General features: G+C 36.1%; 1 protein-coding gene across 1 annotated transcript; it reads right to left on the reverse strand.

Moving 5' to 3' along the window:
- Positions 1–1218: 1218 nt before the first annotated feature.
- LOC129268826 (vesicular glutamate transporter 2-like) lies at positions 1219–18836 on the reverse strand. The gene is made up of 12 exons (XM_054906320.2): positions 18483–18836; positions 17907–18025; positions 13400–13514; positions 12295–12382; positions 11509–11595; positions 10400–10545; positions 9124–9273; positions 8462–8594; positions 7475–7585; positions 6885–7012; positions 4361–4489; positions 1219–3798 (listed from the first exon to the last, which is right to left on the reverse strand). Exons 1-12 carry the CDS (start codon positions 18594–18596, stop codon positions 3571–3573), a joined length of 1548 nt encoding a protein of 515 aa, XP_054762295.1. The 5' UTR covers positions 18597–18836; the 3' UTR covers positions 1219–3570.
- Positions 18837–19227: the final 391 nt, after the last annotated feature.

A 19227-nucleotide genomic window follows, 5' to 3' on the forward strand; every position in this document is an offset into this window, starting at 1 on the left:
TCATTATGTTTTATTACCATCGTTCAATTGAGAAGGGAGATGGACGTTTTCCGAACGAGCCAGTGGTGAAAGTTAAGAAGAAGGTAAAGCGACTTAGTTCGAAAGAGCGAAGCGACCTACTCCTTCATCATTGCACCGATACAGGTCGTTACCATTGAAGTTCATGTACTTAGTTTTTAACACACACATCTGTTTTCTTTATGGACTTTTCTCTGATATCCTCTATTCTTCTCTCTCATTCCCTCCACGTTCCTCTTTGTATTGACTCTTCCTTTCAACACTAATTTTTCTAATTTCTATTCTCCATTATTCTGCCCTTCCTCTTTCCTAGCTTTCTTTGCCACTCTCTTGTCCCCTTAATTATCGTCCCCTTTCTTATTTCCCCTCCTCCCATTTTGCGTCTTCTCCCCTCTTGATACCAGGTTTCTCCCCCCCCCCTGCTCTCTTTAACTCACATCCCTTTCTTTCTCTTTTGATGTGATATGTCTTTTATTCTTTTTCTCTCTCCAGTTTCCATGTTTACATCCTTCTTTTTTAATCTTGATTTAACCCCTTTTCACCCTTCTTCTTTTCCCGTCCTTAAAGCACATACGAACCAATAGCGTCATCTCGAGTCCTCAACTACTTATGTCTGGCCAGTTTCCTGACCTATAATGCAAGTGCAGTCTAGTAATATAGACCCACTTAAATGATAATATGTTAAACATCTACTCTATACATATATACCACAATAATTATGTTACCAATTAGAAAAAAAATAATGAATTTTCCTCTCAAAACATTTTAGTTTGTCTATACAAATACAATTTGTTTACTCTTTCTCTCTTTATCTCTCTCCTCCAATATATCCCATCTCTTAATGATAATACTATGCAACATTTATATCGCGAGTAATACAAATGTTTCTAAGCGCTGCGTACTATAATCCCGGTTGTAGCACTGCTACCGTGATCGGACGCATCGAGTATTCAAGGAATTCCTTCCTACCGGGTACCCATTTACTACACCTGGGTCGAGAGTGGCAAATGTAGATAAACGCCTTGCCAAAGGACGCTAGTGCTGCTGTGGGATTTTGCCCCTCTCCGATATGGTTTTCAAAGGGATCCACTGCCGACTTTCATATATATAAATATGTCAATAACATAAATGTATTTCGAACTGATAGCAAGTTAAAGGATATTCGAAAAGTCTTCAAACACCAAATAGACACTATTAATTCATATTCAATATTTTCTTCTTATTTTTAATATATTCATAATATGAAGCTCCAGTAGAGGTTGTATAGTAATATAGATGGGATAACATAGGTAGCATAAATATGATTACATTCACAAATATAGTCACACACGAGTTCAATAAATATATTTCTATACATAGACAATATAAACACCTCAATACGTTTCAATAAAAACGACGTCACTTTTCGCTTGGACAGATATCGTAAGAATTAAATCATTGACAAGGCCGAATGTATAAGATTTGAGACAAAAAAAGTTATGATTAATCCAGCTATGTTGCAAACAATCATATCTGTTATGGATATGGAAAGCAAAAAGTTCCATAATTGTCTGTCTCTTAATGCAAGGTGACAGCAGTGCCTTTTCCTGCAGTGATCCTGCAAGTTCCTTCCATTTGCTTTTCAGTAAAAATGTTGTTTAAATATTTATACAGCGCTGTTTACAACACTGTAAAAACGCTGCTTAAGTTTGTCACTCAAACAACAATTGTTTAAACAACTTGTTTAGAAACTTTAAACAATAGTTGTTAGAGTGATGGGCTTAAACAGCGTCACTTGCTAAACATTTCAAAGAACGTTTTTACGGTGTATACCTGGCATAAGTCGTTTAACAGTTTAGTACCGTGCTTTGTTTATAGGAAATTTAAAAAATAAAGATTAAACCTGTTCTTTAAGATTTAAAACACTTGCTTAAACTGTCTAAATCACAATGTAAGGTCCATATATGAAACAGCGTTGTATAAAAAAATCAAACATAGTTATTAAAAGATATTTGCTTTAACCCCCCCCCCCAAAAAAAAAAAAAAACACCGTAAACAAAATTTTATGTTAAGGGTGCCTATCCCTTTTGCAGCAATATAGGCTTCTTAAAACGTTATAAATACAAACAGTGTATTAAATTGCAGAATAATAATCTCGAGCCAGATAAAACAATTGTTATAGTTTGATGTACGTTGAAGCATTGGTAAAAAAAATCTATTTCATAAAAAATATGGCCTCATGGAACTAAAACACTGACGAGACATTGTTTGTTAATTTGCTTACTGTTTCAACTGTACATTATTACTCGTTACACTTTTTGTTGCATGAGCTTGACAAAATGTCGTTTCCATGGAAACAGCATGCAAGTACACTAAACGATTTTTCACGCAAAAAAAATATATAAAAAATAATAAATGAATCTGCCTGTTCGTTGATTATTAAATTTGTTTCTTTTATTTTCTTTTCCCTTCTTCTTCCGGGGAGAAAACATCATAAGCCTTAGAACTCAGATCAATCAACACTACGGTAGTTCAATAATACTAATATTTTTTTTCTCGACGTCACCAAAGAACCACAGAAAAAAGGGAAACGAACGTTTTTGTTAATGTATAAGTTTACTTAGTCAAACAAAAAATCGATGATGATAGTGAACTGTCATAACATGGGGCGGCGCAAGTTTGATAGGGGATGAGGGCAAAACAACGTTAACGTGTTTTCATATTTGTTTCTTTTTCGAATTGAATTCATTGATAATGAAATATATCATACGAGGGGTGTCCCCACTGGGGGACAAGGGCAAAACAATTAAAATGTGAAGTCATATTTTTCCAAATTATGTTTATGTGGTTTACACGGAATAAATTAGTATTTGTACTGATCTTTGTACCCCGTTCTCCCCTTTCCCATCCTCTTATGTTGCTTTCACTACACTAATGATCATATGATGCGGGCGCCCCAGCCCTCAACTCTTGGCACCGCCCCTGAATAATATACACCCTCAAAGCTTGGACGGACTACGAAATCATACTCTATTCAATTTACACCAATCTTTGAGGCTCTTTGACGTCTTGCATACTGTCCTCTAACACATCACATTAATGCTCATCGTAATGGGCTTAGCCGAAAAGAGTTTGTTTTACTTCAATTTCTTTTTGCTTGTATATCGTTTTTTTTTACATTAATCAGTTAATCAAGCAAACTTTACGCAACATTTCTATCGTATTGGGTTGCCTTTTTAATCAGCCTACACAATGAAGAAAAAGTAGAGGGCTAGAAGTAGGGGACTAGAATAGCCACATGGAGGAGACCCATTTCATCCAAGGGCTTTTAAACAGGTCAATGATTTACAAAAATAAAGTGTCTTTGACTCCCCCCCCCCCTCCCCAATATCATTGTGGTTAAACAAAACTCGGTTTTGAGTGATAAGGATCAGTGACGATCTTGCATCTGTTCTTATACATGTACATCTCTTCATAAGATAGTACCAGCAAATTCATGATTTGGTGAAAATTCCCAAGAGCTACACGCGCAAGTCAATATTCTATTCTACACATTCCATCATTGAGGGCGTACTATGAATCGCGTTCCTCCCCATCTATTGTGCTGTCTTCACTGCTGCTATTCCTGCGGTAGGGCAACGGTTGGACGAAGGATTCTTTCGTGGTGGGGTAGACTGAACTTGATAGCCCATAACCGCCGTTTGTAACACTCGTCGGCATCATTGTCTGACCGGATTCGGTGAGGGCGCCATAACTCTTCAAACCGGGTCCGCCGACACCATTGTCAGTTACGAAACCGTCCTGAGAATAAAAAGGTTTATGAGAAAATGATAAGAGGAAAACAAAAACACATATAGAAAACCTTCAAATTCGCACTTTCATGGAATTTAGATCGTACATCTAGTCTTTCAAGTTCAGTCTGTGGTTGTATTGGTCATGACAGAGATGAAACCTTAATCATATAACTCTCGATTGGATATCCCTTTTTCTTCCAAAGAAACATTCATATTGATATCCCTATACTGCCCAGCAGGATAGCGGTTTTGTGAAATTGTGGGTCTATGACATTTGCTCTGGTAACATTGCTCCGATGGAAATTCTGCATGTTAAGGCAAATATAAAAACCCCACTTCCAAAATTGAATCCTCTGAAATATTAAGACCGGAACAAATGTCGCGGGAGCAAATGCGGTGTAAGCAAAATGGTAATGTCAGATATCCGGTGTGGGGGGGGGGGGGGGGGGTTAGGGAAGAAACCGAGTGATTAATCAATTCAATTCAATCATGGGAGAGGGGGTCGAAAAAGATGGTGAGATCTAGATTAAAGAAGTATTTGTAGATATGGCTATTGCAGACAATTGTACCTGTATCGGGAGGTTTGGAAGTTCTGCCCACGGCTGTTTTTCTCCTGAAGCGAATATGCCATAGAAGAGAACACCTGTAAAATGGACGATTGCTGCTACCAAATAAACCTTCTCCCATTCATCTGCAGTCTGAAAAAAAGAAAAGAAAAAAGAGACCCCAAACCAGAAGCCAAGTTAGTGAAGAAGCAGATATTTGAAATCATTTCGACAACGGTGATAAAAAAATCTTGATGATTAATAATGGAGGTGATGATAGCAGTAGTATTAGCGATCCCCTAGGTCAAAGCTTACAATAGTCTGACCTAGAAAGCTAGTTAAAAACAAATGCAGCTCCCAGACGTATGGAAGCTTAAAAGTGATCATCTCATCAAGTCTACATCTCTTAAGAAAACAGGATAAGATGACGAGATCTCGGATCTCGTCATGTCTACATCCCGTGGGGAGATGATCAGATGACAAGATCTTGGATCTCGTCATGTCTACATCTTGTGGGCGAGATGATAAGATGACAAGATCTTGGATCTCGTCATGTCTACATCCAAAAAGAGACCCCGAAACAGAAGCAAAGTTAGTGAGGAAGCAGATATTTGAAATCATTTCGACAACGGTGATAAAAAATATTGATGATTAATAATGGTGGTGATGATAGCACTGTTAATGTCCCCAGTAGTAGTACTAGCGATCCCCTAGGTCAAAGCTTACAATAGTCTGACATAGAAAGCTGGTTAAACACAAATGCAGCTCCCAGACGTATGCAAGCTGAAAAGTGATCATCTCATCATGTCTACATCTCTTAGGAAACAGGATAAGATGACGAGATCTCGGATCTCGTCATGTCTACATCCCGTGGGGGAGATGATCAGATGACAAGATCTTGGATCTCGTCATGTCTACATACTTTAGTAGAGATGATCAGATGGCAAGATCTTGGATACGATATCTTGCCATCTTGTCCCTTTTCCCTATTGATGTACACATTACGAAATGGTTATATGAACATCTTGGTGGCACTTTTAAGCTTCCATAAAGACGGTACAAATGTGTGTGCGAAAGAGCCTTTGACTTGCCAACCTTGTAATTATTATTCATTGAACAACCAAGTATACGCTCTACAGTATCTAAATCAATTTATGCATAAGTAAATACATAGATAAATTGAATTTTTCCCAATGAGTATTCAATCCTTGTGTTATTGGAGAGAAGCGCACGGAAATACATAAGGAATATCATATTATTGTGCTACGATATCCGGTGACTAGTTGGGGTTAAATGCGGGGAGGGGGATTTTATAATACAGTTCCTTTTTACTTCAACTCACAAAGTCATGTTATAACTGTGTCATCTTCTAAAAAGTATATTAACATTCCAGATGAGACGATAATTCAAAATTATTTTGCATTTTTTCTTTATTTTTCACTATTAATACAATCATTAAATATTGCTATTTATTTTCTATATGGCAACCAATGAATATGTATTATTGTGAAAACTTAACATTTTCTTTACTGTAGTTTAGATACATTTTTATACAATCGTTTTAATATTATCTTTTGCATCGGGGATATGAACTTGTGCAGGTTTATAAAAACTTTTTTTATCATGCATTGACTTGTTAGGATGCAAACGAGAATGTGGATGTAAAAACGATGCAAGTCTATGTTAGTTCATTTTGATTAAATAGAGAGAAAATACAATAATTTTTGTGTATGTAAAATTTGGATTTTGGTAAATTTCTCTATTAATTTTGGGTGAAATTTCAGGTTATGAATTACGTACAAGATGGGCGCGTTTACAGTAACGATTTCCATGTTTGTTTACCAATAAAGAAAATTTGACCTGGAGATGGACTGGACTTATGTCATTCTTGAGGCTGTGTATTCAACTGCCATTACAAATGTTATTGTTTAGATGAACATTCTACTTCCAGAATATAAAGTTACTTTAGGTAATGTTTTTTTATTTGTTTATTTAGATATTATAGAAATATGGGTGTCAGACTACATTTTGTCATATATTTTCAAATTAATAGAGATGGGGAATTACAATTACACTCTTAACAATCTGTGCTTAATTTAAAATCAATAAATGATAATCATTCGATGGCAGATGAAAAATACAATCTTGCAATGATTTATTCGTCTGACTTTCTTACATTCTAGAATAAGCATTTCCTGTGTTGTTGTTGAAGTAATATAAATAAATAAATATATATGTATATATATATTTCATGTCACTTTATGGTATATTTTCCTATAATCGAAAGATAAGAATATGACCAGCCACTCGAAAACCAAAAATAAGTCGTCAGGGAAAGTTCAATGTAAACAACCAAAATAATAATTTGGTTCAAAAAGGCATCTTATCTGAAATAACATTTCTCATTCTCCGTAATGTAAACATTTTGAGTTAAGGTTATTTTGGCCGCGTTATTGTTGGATTCTGGTTTGCTGGTTACTTATGAAATAAATACCGTTTGAAAAAAAAATAAAAATAAAACAAATAATGCACTTAATCGTATACTTACATGGTCTTTGGTGAGGGTGCCCGTTACCTCGGGACATATGATACCTGATAGCGTTCCTACAGCGTTTGAGATTCCCATTAAGATACTAGCATATCGGGGAGCAATATCTAGATGATTTACATTGAAACCTGGAGAAAAAAAAATACCAGTGAGATCAATACTATCCTTGCTGGCTAAGTGGTAAAGTTTTAGCCTCACAAACGGGACGTAATGGGTTCGATCTCCGGCCAAGTCCTATTACGCCAAAGACCAAGAATTTGAGTTCTTGTGCCTTTTTGACTGACGCTCGGGTTATCAGATTTGAGAGGGGTAGTAAAAACATATTTAGGTATGCAGGGTCCAAAAGGGTAACAATTCACTAGACCTGACATGGTCATGATGGTTAACATCTGGTAACCAAGATTATTACTTTTATTCTCTTGTATCAACATAGAAGAAACCAGTATGTAAAAACGAATTCATCAATATTTTTCATTGGTACATTTAACAATCACGGACATTATGTATTGATGACAGTATCCCAAACAATGGAAATGAGCATTATTCTTCTGATGCATCGCATGACGGTAACCAAAAGAAGGCCATCGTACCTGATATAGCGAACCCACTGGATCCTACAGCTAAGCAGAGTGATATAATTGCAAGCATACGACCTCTTGAATATGCAGTCACTAGCAAAAATATCGCCTCTCCACCGAAACCTGGAATGAAATGAAAAATGAAAATAAAAAAATAGGCATGTGTGATGAAAATCTACTGAAAAAATATATAATTCAAAATGTGAACACTTTTCATATTAAAATCACCTTTTACTGGTAACAATGAGAAACAGTTGCAACAATAAACCAAGGTTACCTGTCCTAAACGAGCATGATACAGGACAATATAAAATGAATAGAGTATGGCAATTTACATAAATAAACATTATACAATAGATATGCATGCATATATCAAACAAGTCGACTCGTAATCAAACAAGCAAACAAACATAGTGAGGAGAGAGAAGGAAGGGACATGTTATCCCGTGATTCAACTGAAGTTTACTGATTTTTGACACGAATCCATAAATAAACTAGCATACTGGTACTACAAAAGTATAATGAATTATGCATATATAATAATGATAAAAAATTAATAAAATTTAAAGGGCACATTGTATTAGTCTTTCAAATTGCACAAATATAACGAATAAAGTGCAATTAATATAAGTACATCCTGAGTTTTCATTTTGATTGATTGATTGCTTTTATTCTTTTTTATTCCAAAATTCAACAAAAGTTACAGTGTAAAGCAAAACACAAAGATATAATATACAGAAATGAAAAAAGGGAACCCACTGGAAAGCAAAGCTTGTTAGTATGGGTTCCCTGCAATAAAAAGTTAATTAAAGTATATCTTTGCTATACTTTAATATAAAGTATATCTTATATATATCAGGCTTGGTTTTACTCTATAAATTATGGCAAGACCAAAATATCAATTTTTATCAACCTGGCATACATATGGTAGTGCATGTACAAGCTATTTAATATTTTTGGGGGGGTAGATAAATAAATAAAACTTTTGAAATACCATACCTCCGCAATTAAACACTTTTCGAACCATGGTGGTCGACATATATTGTCTTCTTCGAAGGAAATCAGCGAGTTGTCCACCAAAAGGAACGATGATCGCCATGACGAGATGAGGTAAGGCCGAGATGAATCCAACCTAAATCAGTGGTGGGGGGAAAAGATAATACCGAATACAATTTTTTAACAATAGACGCTGGTAAATTTACAAACGATTTCATTTTCTAATGCGCGAATCCGTAAAAGAGCAAGATAATTATGAATGTTAAACGTTTGATTTTGCGAGGTCTGTGCCCCACATGGCATGAAGAGTAGATACATATATTCATATTTTCCATGATTTGGACAACCGAGAGTATCTTGCTCCTCACAGCATTTAATAAATGTGTACCTAATAACTTAGTACCTAATTGAAAGTACAAAATAAATAGTGTAAACTTTTTTCCCGAATAGACCATTTCATGGTTGCAACTACCCTAACAAAAATTTCCAACTGCATAAATCCGTAACTATATTTGCATATTTGTTCACCTTTCATTAATAAAGACGATTTATATAGTTTAAATCATGAAGACCAACGTGACGGCCTGGAAAGTTTCCCCATGGAATACTAAAAAAAATAATAAAAAAAATGTGTTTTTCATTAGTACTGTTATTCCCAACGCTACCTTAGATATTGCGTAATCAAAAACTTGTTCGAAATACGAAGGCTGGCTCGTTAACAGGAGATAAAAGGTCCAACTACGACAGAAGTTAGCTACGATGATGGCATATACTGGCATTGAAGTGAAGAATTTCTTCCACGGAACGTTCCTCACCTAGAAATTTGAAGGTGGAAAATACTAATTTAAGAAAGAGCAACTTTATAATAATCATGAATTTTTAAAGCAATATGATTATCCACTTTCAAATTTAGGCACGAAGTCATTTCAAAACTCCATGACACTACCCCATGTAGCAATACAAACTTCATTTTTAGTCAGGCACGACAGTGTTACCGGATAAATAAAAATTATTAAAAAAAATAAGGTTTAGGTGGCACCAAACTAAAGCATTCATCGTCAGATGAACTCAACTATTTTGTTTTGATAGTTTTATTCGAAATCACAAGATCTTAAAAGTTCGGATTGTTGACTAGCACCACTGAAACACAACTTAAAGGGGAAGATCACCCTGAAAAAAAGTTTGTTAAAATAGCAAATAAATAATTTTCAAAAATGGAGAAAGTTTGAGAAAAATTCATTAAATATTAAGAAATTTGATGTAATTTGATGTTTTGTATGTAGGACATCATAAACGAGCAGTTGTCCAATATGTCATGTAAGATAAAATCCATAAATTTCATTTTTGATGGTTCCTGATGACGTACTTTTTTATTTTCTTTGTGTGGGCGCGTACAAAATTATTCGTGTATTGATAAACTGAAGGTACAATAAAAACCATTTTCCATTTTCTGAGAAAATGGCATTTCAATTATTTTGTTAGCATTCTATGTGAAGGAAACCTCCTCGCATATGACGTCACATTATTATAATTTAAATTATAATATCTTGTTTATTCTTTGATGGATTTTCCTCAAACTTTCGCCAATTTTTTTCTGCTATTTTTACAATAAACTTATTGTCAGGGTGAACCTCCCCCCTTTGGAATGAGAAAATATCACGTTAGAGTACCATATCTGTAATTTGCGTTCTACCCCCTCTATCTCTTTTTCCCTGTATATTCTCACCTCTTCACACCCCTTCTTCTTTGTTCATTCTCTTTCACTTTCTCCATCAAAGACACCCCTCTCTCCCTCTCTCTCTCAATTCCCCAGGAACTCTCTCGCGCAATCCCCTCATACACACAAATTCACTCTCTCTACCTTCCGTTCACTCTCCCCCTCCCTGCTTTCTCTCCCTCTCTCTCTCTCTTTCAATTCCTCTACCTCTCCTTCCATCTTACCGTAATCCGTTGAGCGACTAGTCCCCGCCCCTCTCCGATGCTCTCTTCGATATAATTCCTCTCCTCTTTGGTAATGGTTGGGTGTTTAGCCGGTGTTTCGTGGACTATCCACATGAAAAATACATACCAAATGATTCCCATGGCCCCTGTAAACATTAAAAATAATGCGTCATAAAAGTGAGATTGGCAACAGCGACGATATCTGAAAATTTATCGGTTTATCTCGAAGGATTGCGTTAGAGTGCGATGCAGCGCGTTATAACGCAACCCTTCGATAAAAAGTGTTGAAATGAGCAAGCTCCTTGGTGTCATACAACCATTTTTGCTCTTGTTTAAGTTTTGCTACTAGTGTTGATAACAGCCGGCTTTCTAGTCTTATTAATGCACTAAACATGTATAGAACTCTTAATCGGTACATTCATTCAAAATACCGTGTTATAAAAAAATTGATACCTCACGAATTTCCGATTTAAGGAGAAAAAACTGTAATCAACACATAATTATTTATGGTATGAAAGAGCATCCTCTCCCAAATAATTTGATACCATATTTATGTGGTATGTGTTTCGCCTGGATCATCAGGAGTTATTCTTTCCAGTGATTTTAATTTTGACTTGCATCAAAGTCAGGCATGATTGCAATGAATAATTCCAGATGTCAATGACGTCATAATCCTACAAGGGTTGCATTAAAATCCATTTCAAAACACCTTTTACAGTAAATTACTTTATAATTGTTTAATAAACACTTTGTAGTATCAATTATCAAGTTAATTTCATTGAAAATGGATAACTAATATAGGATTTTGACATCATTGGCTTCTAGGGTTCATCCATCGCAATCCTCCCTTACTTTGGCGCAAATCAGAATTTACATAAATGCAAAGAATACCTACTGATTATCCAAGGCTGATGACATCCAGCATTCATATGGTATCACATTATTAGGGAGAGGATACTCTTTTCAGCCATATTATAATGATTATGTGTTCATGACAATTTTTTTTTCTTGAATTGGGGATTTGTGAGGTGTAATTTTTTTTTTTTTTTTTTTTTATTATCATTTTTTTTTACTCACACAGTATGTTCATTAGATGAACCGTTACTCACCGAATACATAGAATACGGCCGGCCATCCTGCGTAGTCTGTTAAGATACCAGCAATAGGCATTCCTATCACTGCTCCGGCATACGACCCTTTTATTAATGAAAAAAAAAACACGGGTTCGAATATGTATAAATATATTGTTTTTCCTTCAGAAATAACGGGCAAAATACTTTCTTATTTTGAATATTATTACTTTCTCTTGTTGTCTTCGTTCTGGTATTCCCCTCCCTCATATCCTTCTTATTTGCCTTCTTCCACTAACTTTAGTATTTTATATATACTTCGTCTTCATCAGTTTTACATAATCTTTATTTTCCATAATTTCATCCTATTTCCTCTCATTTCATTTTTTTTCATCTCCTAATCAATCTTCATCCATTTTATCATTGTTGTTGCTGCCTTTCTTCTTCCTAATTATTCAAAATCTTATTCTGCTCCTCCCCTTTTCCTCCCCCTTCTTCTCTTTCTTCATCTTCTTCCTTTCCGTTTCTCCTTATTCTTCTTCTTCCTCCTCTTCTTCTTCTTCCGCTTCTTTTTCTAATTTTCGAAAGAAAGGAACAGAAATGACATCAATGAATCTTAGACAATCACCCTACTTTCGTTTAGACAATTTACCTACTTTTGTTACCATGGTTACGGGGTGTTCTCTTTATATCCTTTGTTATTTCGTTCATGAATTTACTATGGAATGCATTTAACATCAGCTGTGTATATACATTTCTGATGACCTAAAATACATTCAACGATTTGGAAATTAATACACTGAACTGAATGACATTGGTTCCTACCTGAAAAGGCAATAGTAGCGAGTTTACTCCTTTCTAGAGGGGGCGCCCATTTACTCCACATACCGTGGCAAGCTGGATATTCAACTCCCTGCGCAATGAAGAAAGAATATAAAAAAACACCTATACTTTTTTCGTTAAATTCGTAAAAATTGCTATTAAATGATAATTTTTTAAAAACATGATTTGATTAACATAAGATAATAGCACTATCAGACTATGATTGAAATAAATCAGCAGTGGATATTAACGGAAAAGTTGGTGAATTAAAAATAAAATCCTTGATTTACAGAAAAACTCAAAAAGTGGATTTAGCTTTTTTAGAATAAAACTCTTCATCTATATAAACAAATTTATATAAAATAATTAAGAAAAAATAGAAGAATTATAATTAGGAGAAATATAACGATACAATTTTTTTCCCGAAGCGAATTATTGATAATAATAAACAAAAATAACAGGTGGTTTTTACTGGATTATCCTTTTGCTAAAGGATGATAAAAGTAACTTTTTTGATATTGAATAGCATGCTTCTACCGTCACGACGCGTCCTTTCTTCAAGCTTATAATAAAACAATTTAGGCCGATTAATGCTATCTGGTATTTTATTATTTCTACGTCTACCGAAATTGAATATCTAAAGACAGCGGTTAGCTAGGAATTGAAAATGAAGCACATCCTCTTTCTGGGGTTTTACTTAAATGACTACAATCATGTTATCAATGCTAATATTCGCCTATATATCACTTTCTTCTTACTTTATTAGAAGCCTCAAAACGCTTAAAAAATAATGCAGCATAATTGCTTTAGCAGTGCCGCAGCTCTTACGCGCTTCTACGTTTCGAAGAATTATATGAAACGAATATCAATGGGCCGTGTAATCGCGCAGCCATCTTAGAGGTTAAAGCCATTGGCTGGCATGCATATGTGATAAGCAGCTGGCTGATCTCTGACAACTCCGTTTACACGTATAGCTATATCCTCTGAGGGAGGGCGTTATGAGATTATGACGTCAAATATATCAGGTCCATTAAAAGAAAATGAACGTTTATTTGAAAATGTTCGGGATCACTTCCATAGTTTGCATCGTGGTCGTTTACAAACGTACCTCAACGAAACCCTGCAGCATCCTGATTGCGATCACCATCATAGGGCTCACGTGACATGCCAGAGGAATGAAAAGATTTAAAATGGACGAAATGAAGATAGCTGTGGCAAATATTCTGAAAATGAAGAAATACAAAAACAAATCGAATGCATTGATTAGACTGTGATTTTTTTAAAGCAGGTGAAGGACTGATTTCAAGGGGAATTCTTCACCCATGGGAACTTAACTTACCAACAGTAGAGCAAACTTTATATACATGTATGACCAACAAACTGTAAATGGTAAATACACGGTTTAAAAGGGAAAGCGCTGTTTACTATAATACGAACCGTAAATTATGCGATTAAAAGCATAAACTACCTTGCTTGATTTACTGAAAAATTAATATTTAGGTAAGGCTTTGTTGTTTATGATTTTAACCACAGCGTTGTTGTAAAACAAACGAAATATACATTTTTTTTACGATGAAGTTTCGCCACAGGAAGGTGCCTAATTGTAGAGTCCTTACGTCACATTTCTTTAATATGACATTTTCCTCTGTTTATCCTGGCTTGACGAACGAATTTTCCATTGTTAAACCTGTTTTTTTTCCCCAAAAGATGTTTCTGTAAGTGGTATTTCGAATTCTTTTTCAAAAAGAAGGGGGGGGGGCAATTAACCCAATGAGAGCCGCCGCGGCCCATTTGTCTTCAAACAAACTTTATCCATGCCTCCACTAACCCATTTATGGTTGTATCTCATACCTCTCTCATGGGGCTTAAATTGTTAAGCAAAGGAAAATGATTAATCCTAGCGATTCCTTAGGGCTTTTCCGTCTCATACTCATGACGTAATCAAGTAATCAAACTAAAACAAAATATGTCACATTGACTTACAATACAATAAACAGTAAGGAATGCACTTGCAGCAAACAAGAATTTCTCGAGCTTCCATCATCCACTTCAAAATATGGAAATTTGAGGTGTGACCCTGTTGTTTAGGAATATGCTAATACAACTCGATATTTCTAGTCTTTTTTTAACCTATAGCAAGTAGCAACTGTGCAATGCCATGTTGTTAGTGTGTTTGCTTTGTATTTTTTTATTGTTTTGTTTTTTAAACTCTATTTTTTTGTTTGTATTGCCTTTTGTTACGATTACTCTGATCTGTTTTAATAAGTTGTAGATCTTCTAATTTTACCTTGATTGTGATTTTATGATATAATAAAACATACAAATATATACAAAAATAAAGCAAATTGTTAAAACCAAACTTAATTGTCACCATATCAAGTCAAGAATGTTAACTTAACTTCGGGAATTATTAAATCTAAGCTCCCCCAAAACAATCACACCGAAGATTGGCAATGGTAAGCAGACGTGGAAAGTGTGTTATTATTGCGTGGGAAAACACCTTAATCTGGTTAGAAATCAATGACTTTTGTATATTCTGATCATCGTTTAGCCATTATAATCTTTTTACCTGATTTTTTGGCACTTATTTTTAAATACTTTGGCGGTCAATTTATTGGATTCTGTCCGAACTCAATTTGAGATTGTTACACTCTTAAAGTGGTTATCTTAAAGGAGAAATATATTGAAAATCGTAAAAATGGAGAATCATATATCAAATCAAAGGAGAAAATAAGGAGAACACGATGGTGTACATCATTTATCATGGAGACCGATGAAACTCAGTTAATTGATATTTTAAAGTTCTCTCCCTGAATGCTTCAAACACGCAGAATTACGTCCGCGAAATTGGGGATTTTTTTATGACGTCACTTTCTGTACGAGAGGCGTGATTGGCTCTCCCACGTGAAGCTCCACTTGCATGCAAAACCTATTGCGAGGGTACGTTTTCTCCACATTGTCACTGAATACTTCGATCACGAAATGAAAGAAAACCCAGAATTTTATCTAGATTTGGATTTTCAAATTGATGATTTTAAAGATGAAGAGAATGATGATGAAGTGAACAACAAAGTGACGTAGTTGGGGGTAAATTGGGGGAATCGATGATGAGGAGTCGGACAATTCAACTTGCAACACGATCACATGCCGATTCGCTACCAACTCATGCAGCTGCTAAGTGCTAGCTACACCGCGCGTGCCAAATTGAATTCACGAAAATGACTTACCACACTGTCCAGACAGAGTCTCTTACTTCTGTGACTATGAAGAAGGAAAATAATGATAAAACTGTACTTACAAATAAGTGAATTTTATCCGAACCTGAAGGCAAATCAACTCAACGAATAGCAGCAGACGATATGCACCGATGATAAACTTCATGTGGCAGGGATAGATTGTCACTCGTTCTGTTAGATGTAATTTTTATCTCATTAATTTGACAAAATTACGAAACTCGGGGAATTATTTATCTATATAAAAATATAATAACATCTCGTATAATTTTTAAATTACGATAAAACGTTTTTTGAAGGAAAACGTTGAGGTAAATTAAAATTAGATGTAAAAGATCCCCATTATGCGTAGCTTGATTGAGAGCTGTGCAACACGTGCATAGATCTACTCTCTCAGCCAAGGCGAGCAAGCAATACGGCATGTTTGTGATTTTGATTACGATCACATATACGAGCTTTTAAAGGTTTTATCGTAATTTAAAAAATAATACGAGATGTTACTATATTTTTATATAGATAAATAATTCCCCGAGTTTCGTAATTTTGTCAAATTAATGAGATAAAAATTACATCTAACAGAACGAGTGACAATCTATCCCAGCCACATGAAGTTTATCGTCGGTGCATATCGTCTGCTGCTATTCGTTGAGTTGCCTTCAGGTTCGGATTACATTCACTTGTTTGTAAGTACAGTTTTATCATTATTTTCCTTCTTCATAGTCACAGAGGTAAGAGACTCTGTCTGGACAGTGTGGTAATTCATTTTCATGAATTTAATTTGGCCCGCGCGGTGTAGCTAGCACTTAGCAGCTGCATGAGTTAGGTAGCGAATCGGCATGTGATCGTGTTGCAAGTTGAATTGTCCGACTCATCATCATCGGCGTAATTCCCCCAATTTACCTCCAACTACGTCACTTTGTTGTTCATTTCATCATCATTCTCTTCATCTTCAAAATCATCAATTTGAAAATCCAAATCTAGATGAAATTCTGGGTTTTCTTTCATTTCGTGATCGAAGTATTCAGTGACAGTGTGGAGAAAACGTACCCTCGCAACAGGTTTTGCATGCAAGTGGAGCTTCACGTGGGAGAGCCAATCACGCATCTCGTACAGAAAGTGACGTCATCAAATTCAAGTCAATTCAGAGACCGATGCGAGGCATATTTCGGAGAGGCATTTTGAGCGTTTTTTAATCGGCGATTTTCACCTTATGTATTATTTTCGTTATTTTTGAATGACCAACTGATAATCCCCACATCATTACCTTTCCATTGACATATAATAAGACCACATTCATAATCAATATAGTTCTCCTTTAAAGGAGAATAAAACTTTTGGAACAAGATAGCTTGTGTGAAAACAGAAAAATCAAAGAAACAGATCAACAAAAGCTTAAGAAAAATCGGACTATTAATGAGAAAGTTATGAGCATTTGAATATTGCGATCACTAATGCTATAGAAGTCCTCACAATGGCAATGTGACAAAGATGTATGATGTCACTTGTGAACAACTCTCCCTATTACTTAGGTATATATTTCACTTCAACTGCTTTTTCTATCACATCTATCAGTAGATCATGTGTTCTTTCTATAGGAGGGCATGTAATACAGATGTTTAAAGAATACATCATGGATAAAGAGTTTGTATCACCAGAAGAAAGAGCAAAAATATACATTTTGGCGGTATTTTATAGTCCGTCAAAGGGAAAGTTGTTCACATGTGACATCACACATCCTTGTCGCATTGCCAATAGGATGATCTCCATAGTATTAGTGATTGCAATATTCAAATGCTCATAAATTTCTCATTATTTTCCGATTTTTCTCAAACTTTCTTTGTTCTTATTCTTTGATATTTCTGTTTCGACACAGGCCTACTTGTTCCAAATGTTTCATTCTCCTTTAATAAACCAAGGGTGCACGTATCCCGTCTTTTCCAGGAAAACCCTTCCCGATCTGGTGCCAAGAAATCGCTGCTCTGAGTGGCGAATACGTGCCAATTATTTTATCTTTGTATTATGGAATTTTCCACCAACTCAGATTTGCAGTCAAATCATCCAGAGTCGGAATGTTTATGTCGCCAATGATGAGATTTCTTTCATACCTAAATGAGTATCTTCCTGAGAAAAAGCAACTTGATATCATATAATTAAATAATTCTACTCATTCATTTCAGTCAGCTAATCATCAATGTAAGACTGCCGCAAAAAATTGTCAATATTGTTATTTTTGCTCTGGGGTCATTTACGCCCAGCCACACCAGCAAAACTGATCCAAGACAGATCAACATCTTTCGCGTTGGTTCCAGTGGCATACTATCGTTCGATTCGGATTCGTTGGTGTGTCTGCGGGTTCAAGCGGATATTTTAGTCATACTTTACCTGTTTGCGGGAAACCGAGCTGCGAGGAATCCACCGGGTACCTGAGTTATTATGTAACCCCAGAAAAACGAACCATGCATCGCACCTATCGTTTTGACGCTCCAACTGAATTCAGGCTCCTGTGGGATGGATGGAGAAAGAAATGGAAGGAAGAGGGTGAAAGGGTGAGTAGGAGGCACACACGGCTTCACTCGTATGTATTTGCGCGATAAAGCGAACCAACTTCGTTATCAACACACAGAGACACACCCACACAGATGCCACGGAAACGGTGGGGGGAGGGACTGCGATGGCTTCATGCCGCCCCTTCATTGTTTGCCAAAACGGTGTACGAAAACGTAAAAAACCCAATTGATTATAATATTTTGCATGGTCAGCCCCCCCCCCAAAAAAAAAATATATATATATATATCAAAACCGTTCAGCGGCCCCTGCCACATACGCGCACCCTGTTTTACTCACATGTATTTGTGCGACTCCTCCAAAATAAACCGTCTGATATATCAATACACACTTTCATACACCCACACCCTCTCTCTCACACACATACACACACACACACCCCGTTTTACTTACATGTATCTGTGCGACTCCACCGAAATGAACCGTCTCATTATTCACCATATCGACAATCGCCACGCCCAGATTACATCTGATTCCAAACGATATGAGGAAGCCAATACAGCTCATGATTGCCACTACATAACGCTTCGGTATCCGTGTGCAACATGCGGGACAGCAGTCACAGTTACCGGGACAACGTCGGCGGGACCCGTACCCGTAGGTGTTGTGGTGGAATTGGAATGATTGGCTCGGCGTTCCATTTTCGCCGCTGTCGCTGGCGTTGACGACGTTGCCGTCTGACGTGAATTCGAAAGGACCGTTCGCCTCGTCAACGATGAGAGATGATTTGTCCTCTTTCTTCTGTGTTAACCTGCATAATGAGAAATGAAGTGCCACAAGTTCAATTTAACATCAATTCAGTTGTCTAAAGACGTAATTTCAATTCCCATGCCTCCTCCAGCGTGTCGACAGACATATGAGTAGGCCCTTTATAATAAGAAAGTTCTCATTTATCCGAAAAATACCGTGGTAAAACCAGTGCGACACGTTTGCTTTGTCAGCCAATCAGCAAATTTCTCAGACCACAAGGATACGTTGACAGATAACTTTCCTTGGTTCTGATTGGCTCAGAAGCACAAGGATTCCTCATTTCTTTGATTTGAATGTTACAGTCACACCAGCGGAACCGAGTGCAGACTGACCGACTACCCGGAGTGGCGGTTTGTAACAAAGAAACTGTAACATGCTATTTGTTAAA

The sequence above is a fragment of the Lytechinus pictus genome, chromosome 9 (assembly GCF_037042905.1).
Source record: "Lytechinus pictus isolate F3 Inbred chromosome 9, Lp3.0, whole genome shotgun sequence".
Classification (NCBI taxonomy): domain Eukaryota; kingdom Metazoa; phylum Echinodermata; class Echinoidea; order Temnopleuroida; family Toxopneustidae; genus Lytechinus; species Lytechinus pictus.

What these genes read in the sequence shown, in the direction of transcription:
- LOC129268826 (XM_054906320.2), bottom strand. Translation starts at nt 18,596, where the DNA reads ATGAGCTGTATTGGCTTCCTCATATCGTTTGGAATCAGATGTAATCTG. An exon ending in GTGGAGTCGCACAGATACAT is followed by an intron (nt 18,026 to 18,482) that starts GTAAGTAAAACG and finishes TCCATCCCACAG; the next exon opens with GAGCCTGAATTCAGTTGGAG. An exon ending in TAGTCGCTCAACGGATTACG is followed by an intron (nt 9,274 to 10,399) that starts GTAAGATGGAAG and finishes TCAAATTTCTAG; the next exon opens with GTGAGGAACGTTCCGTGGAA.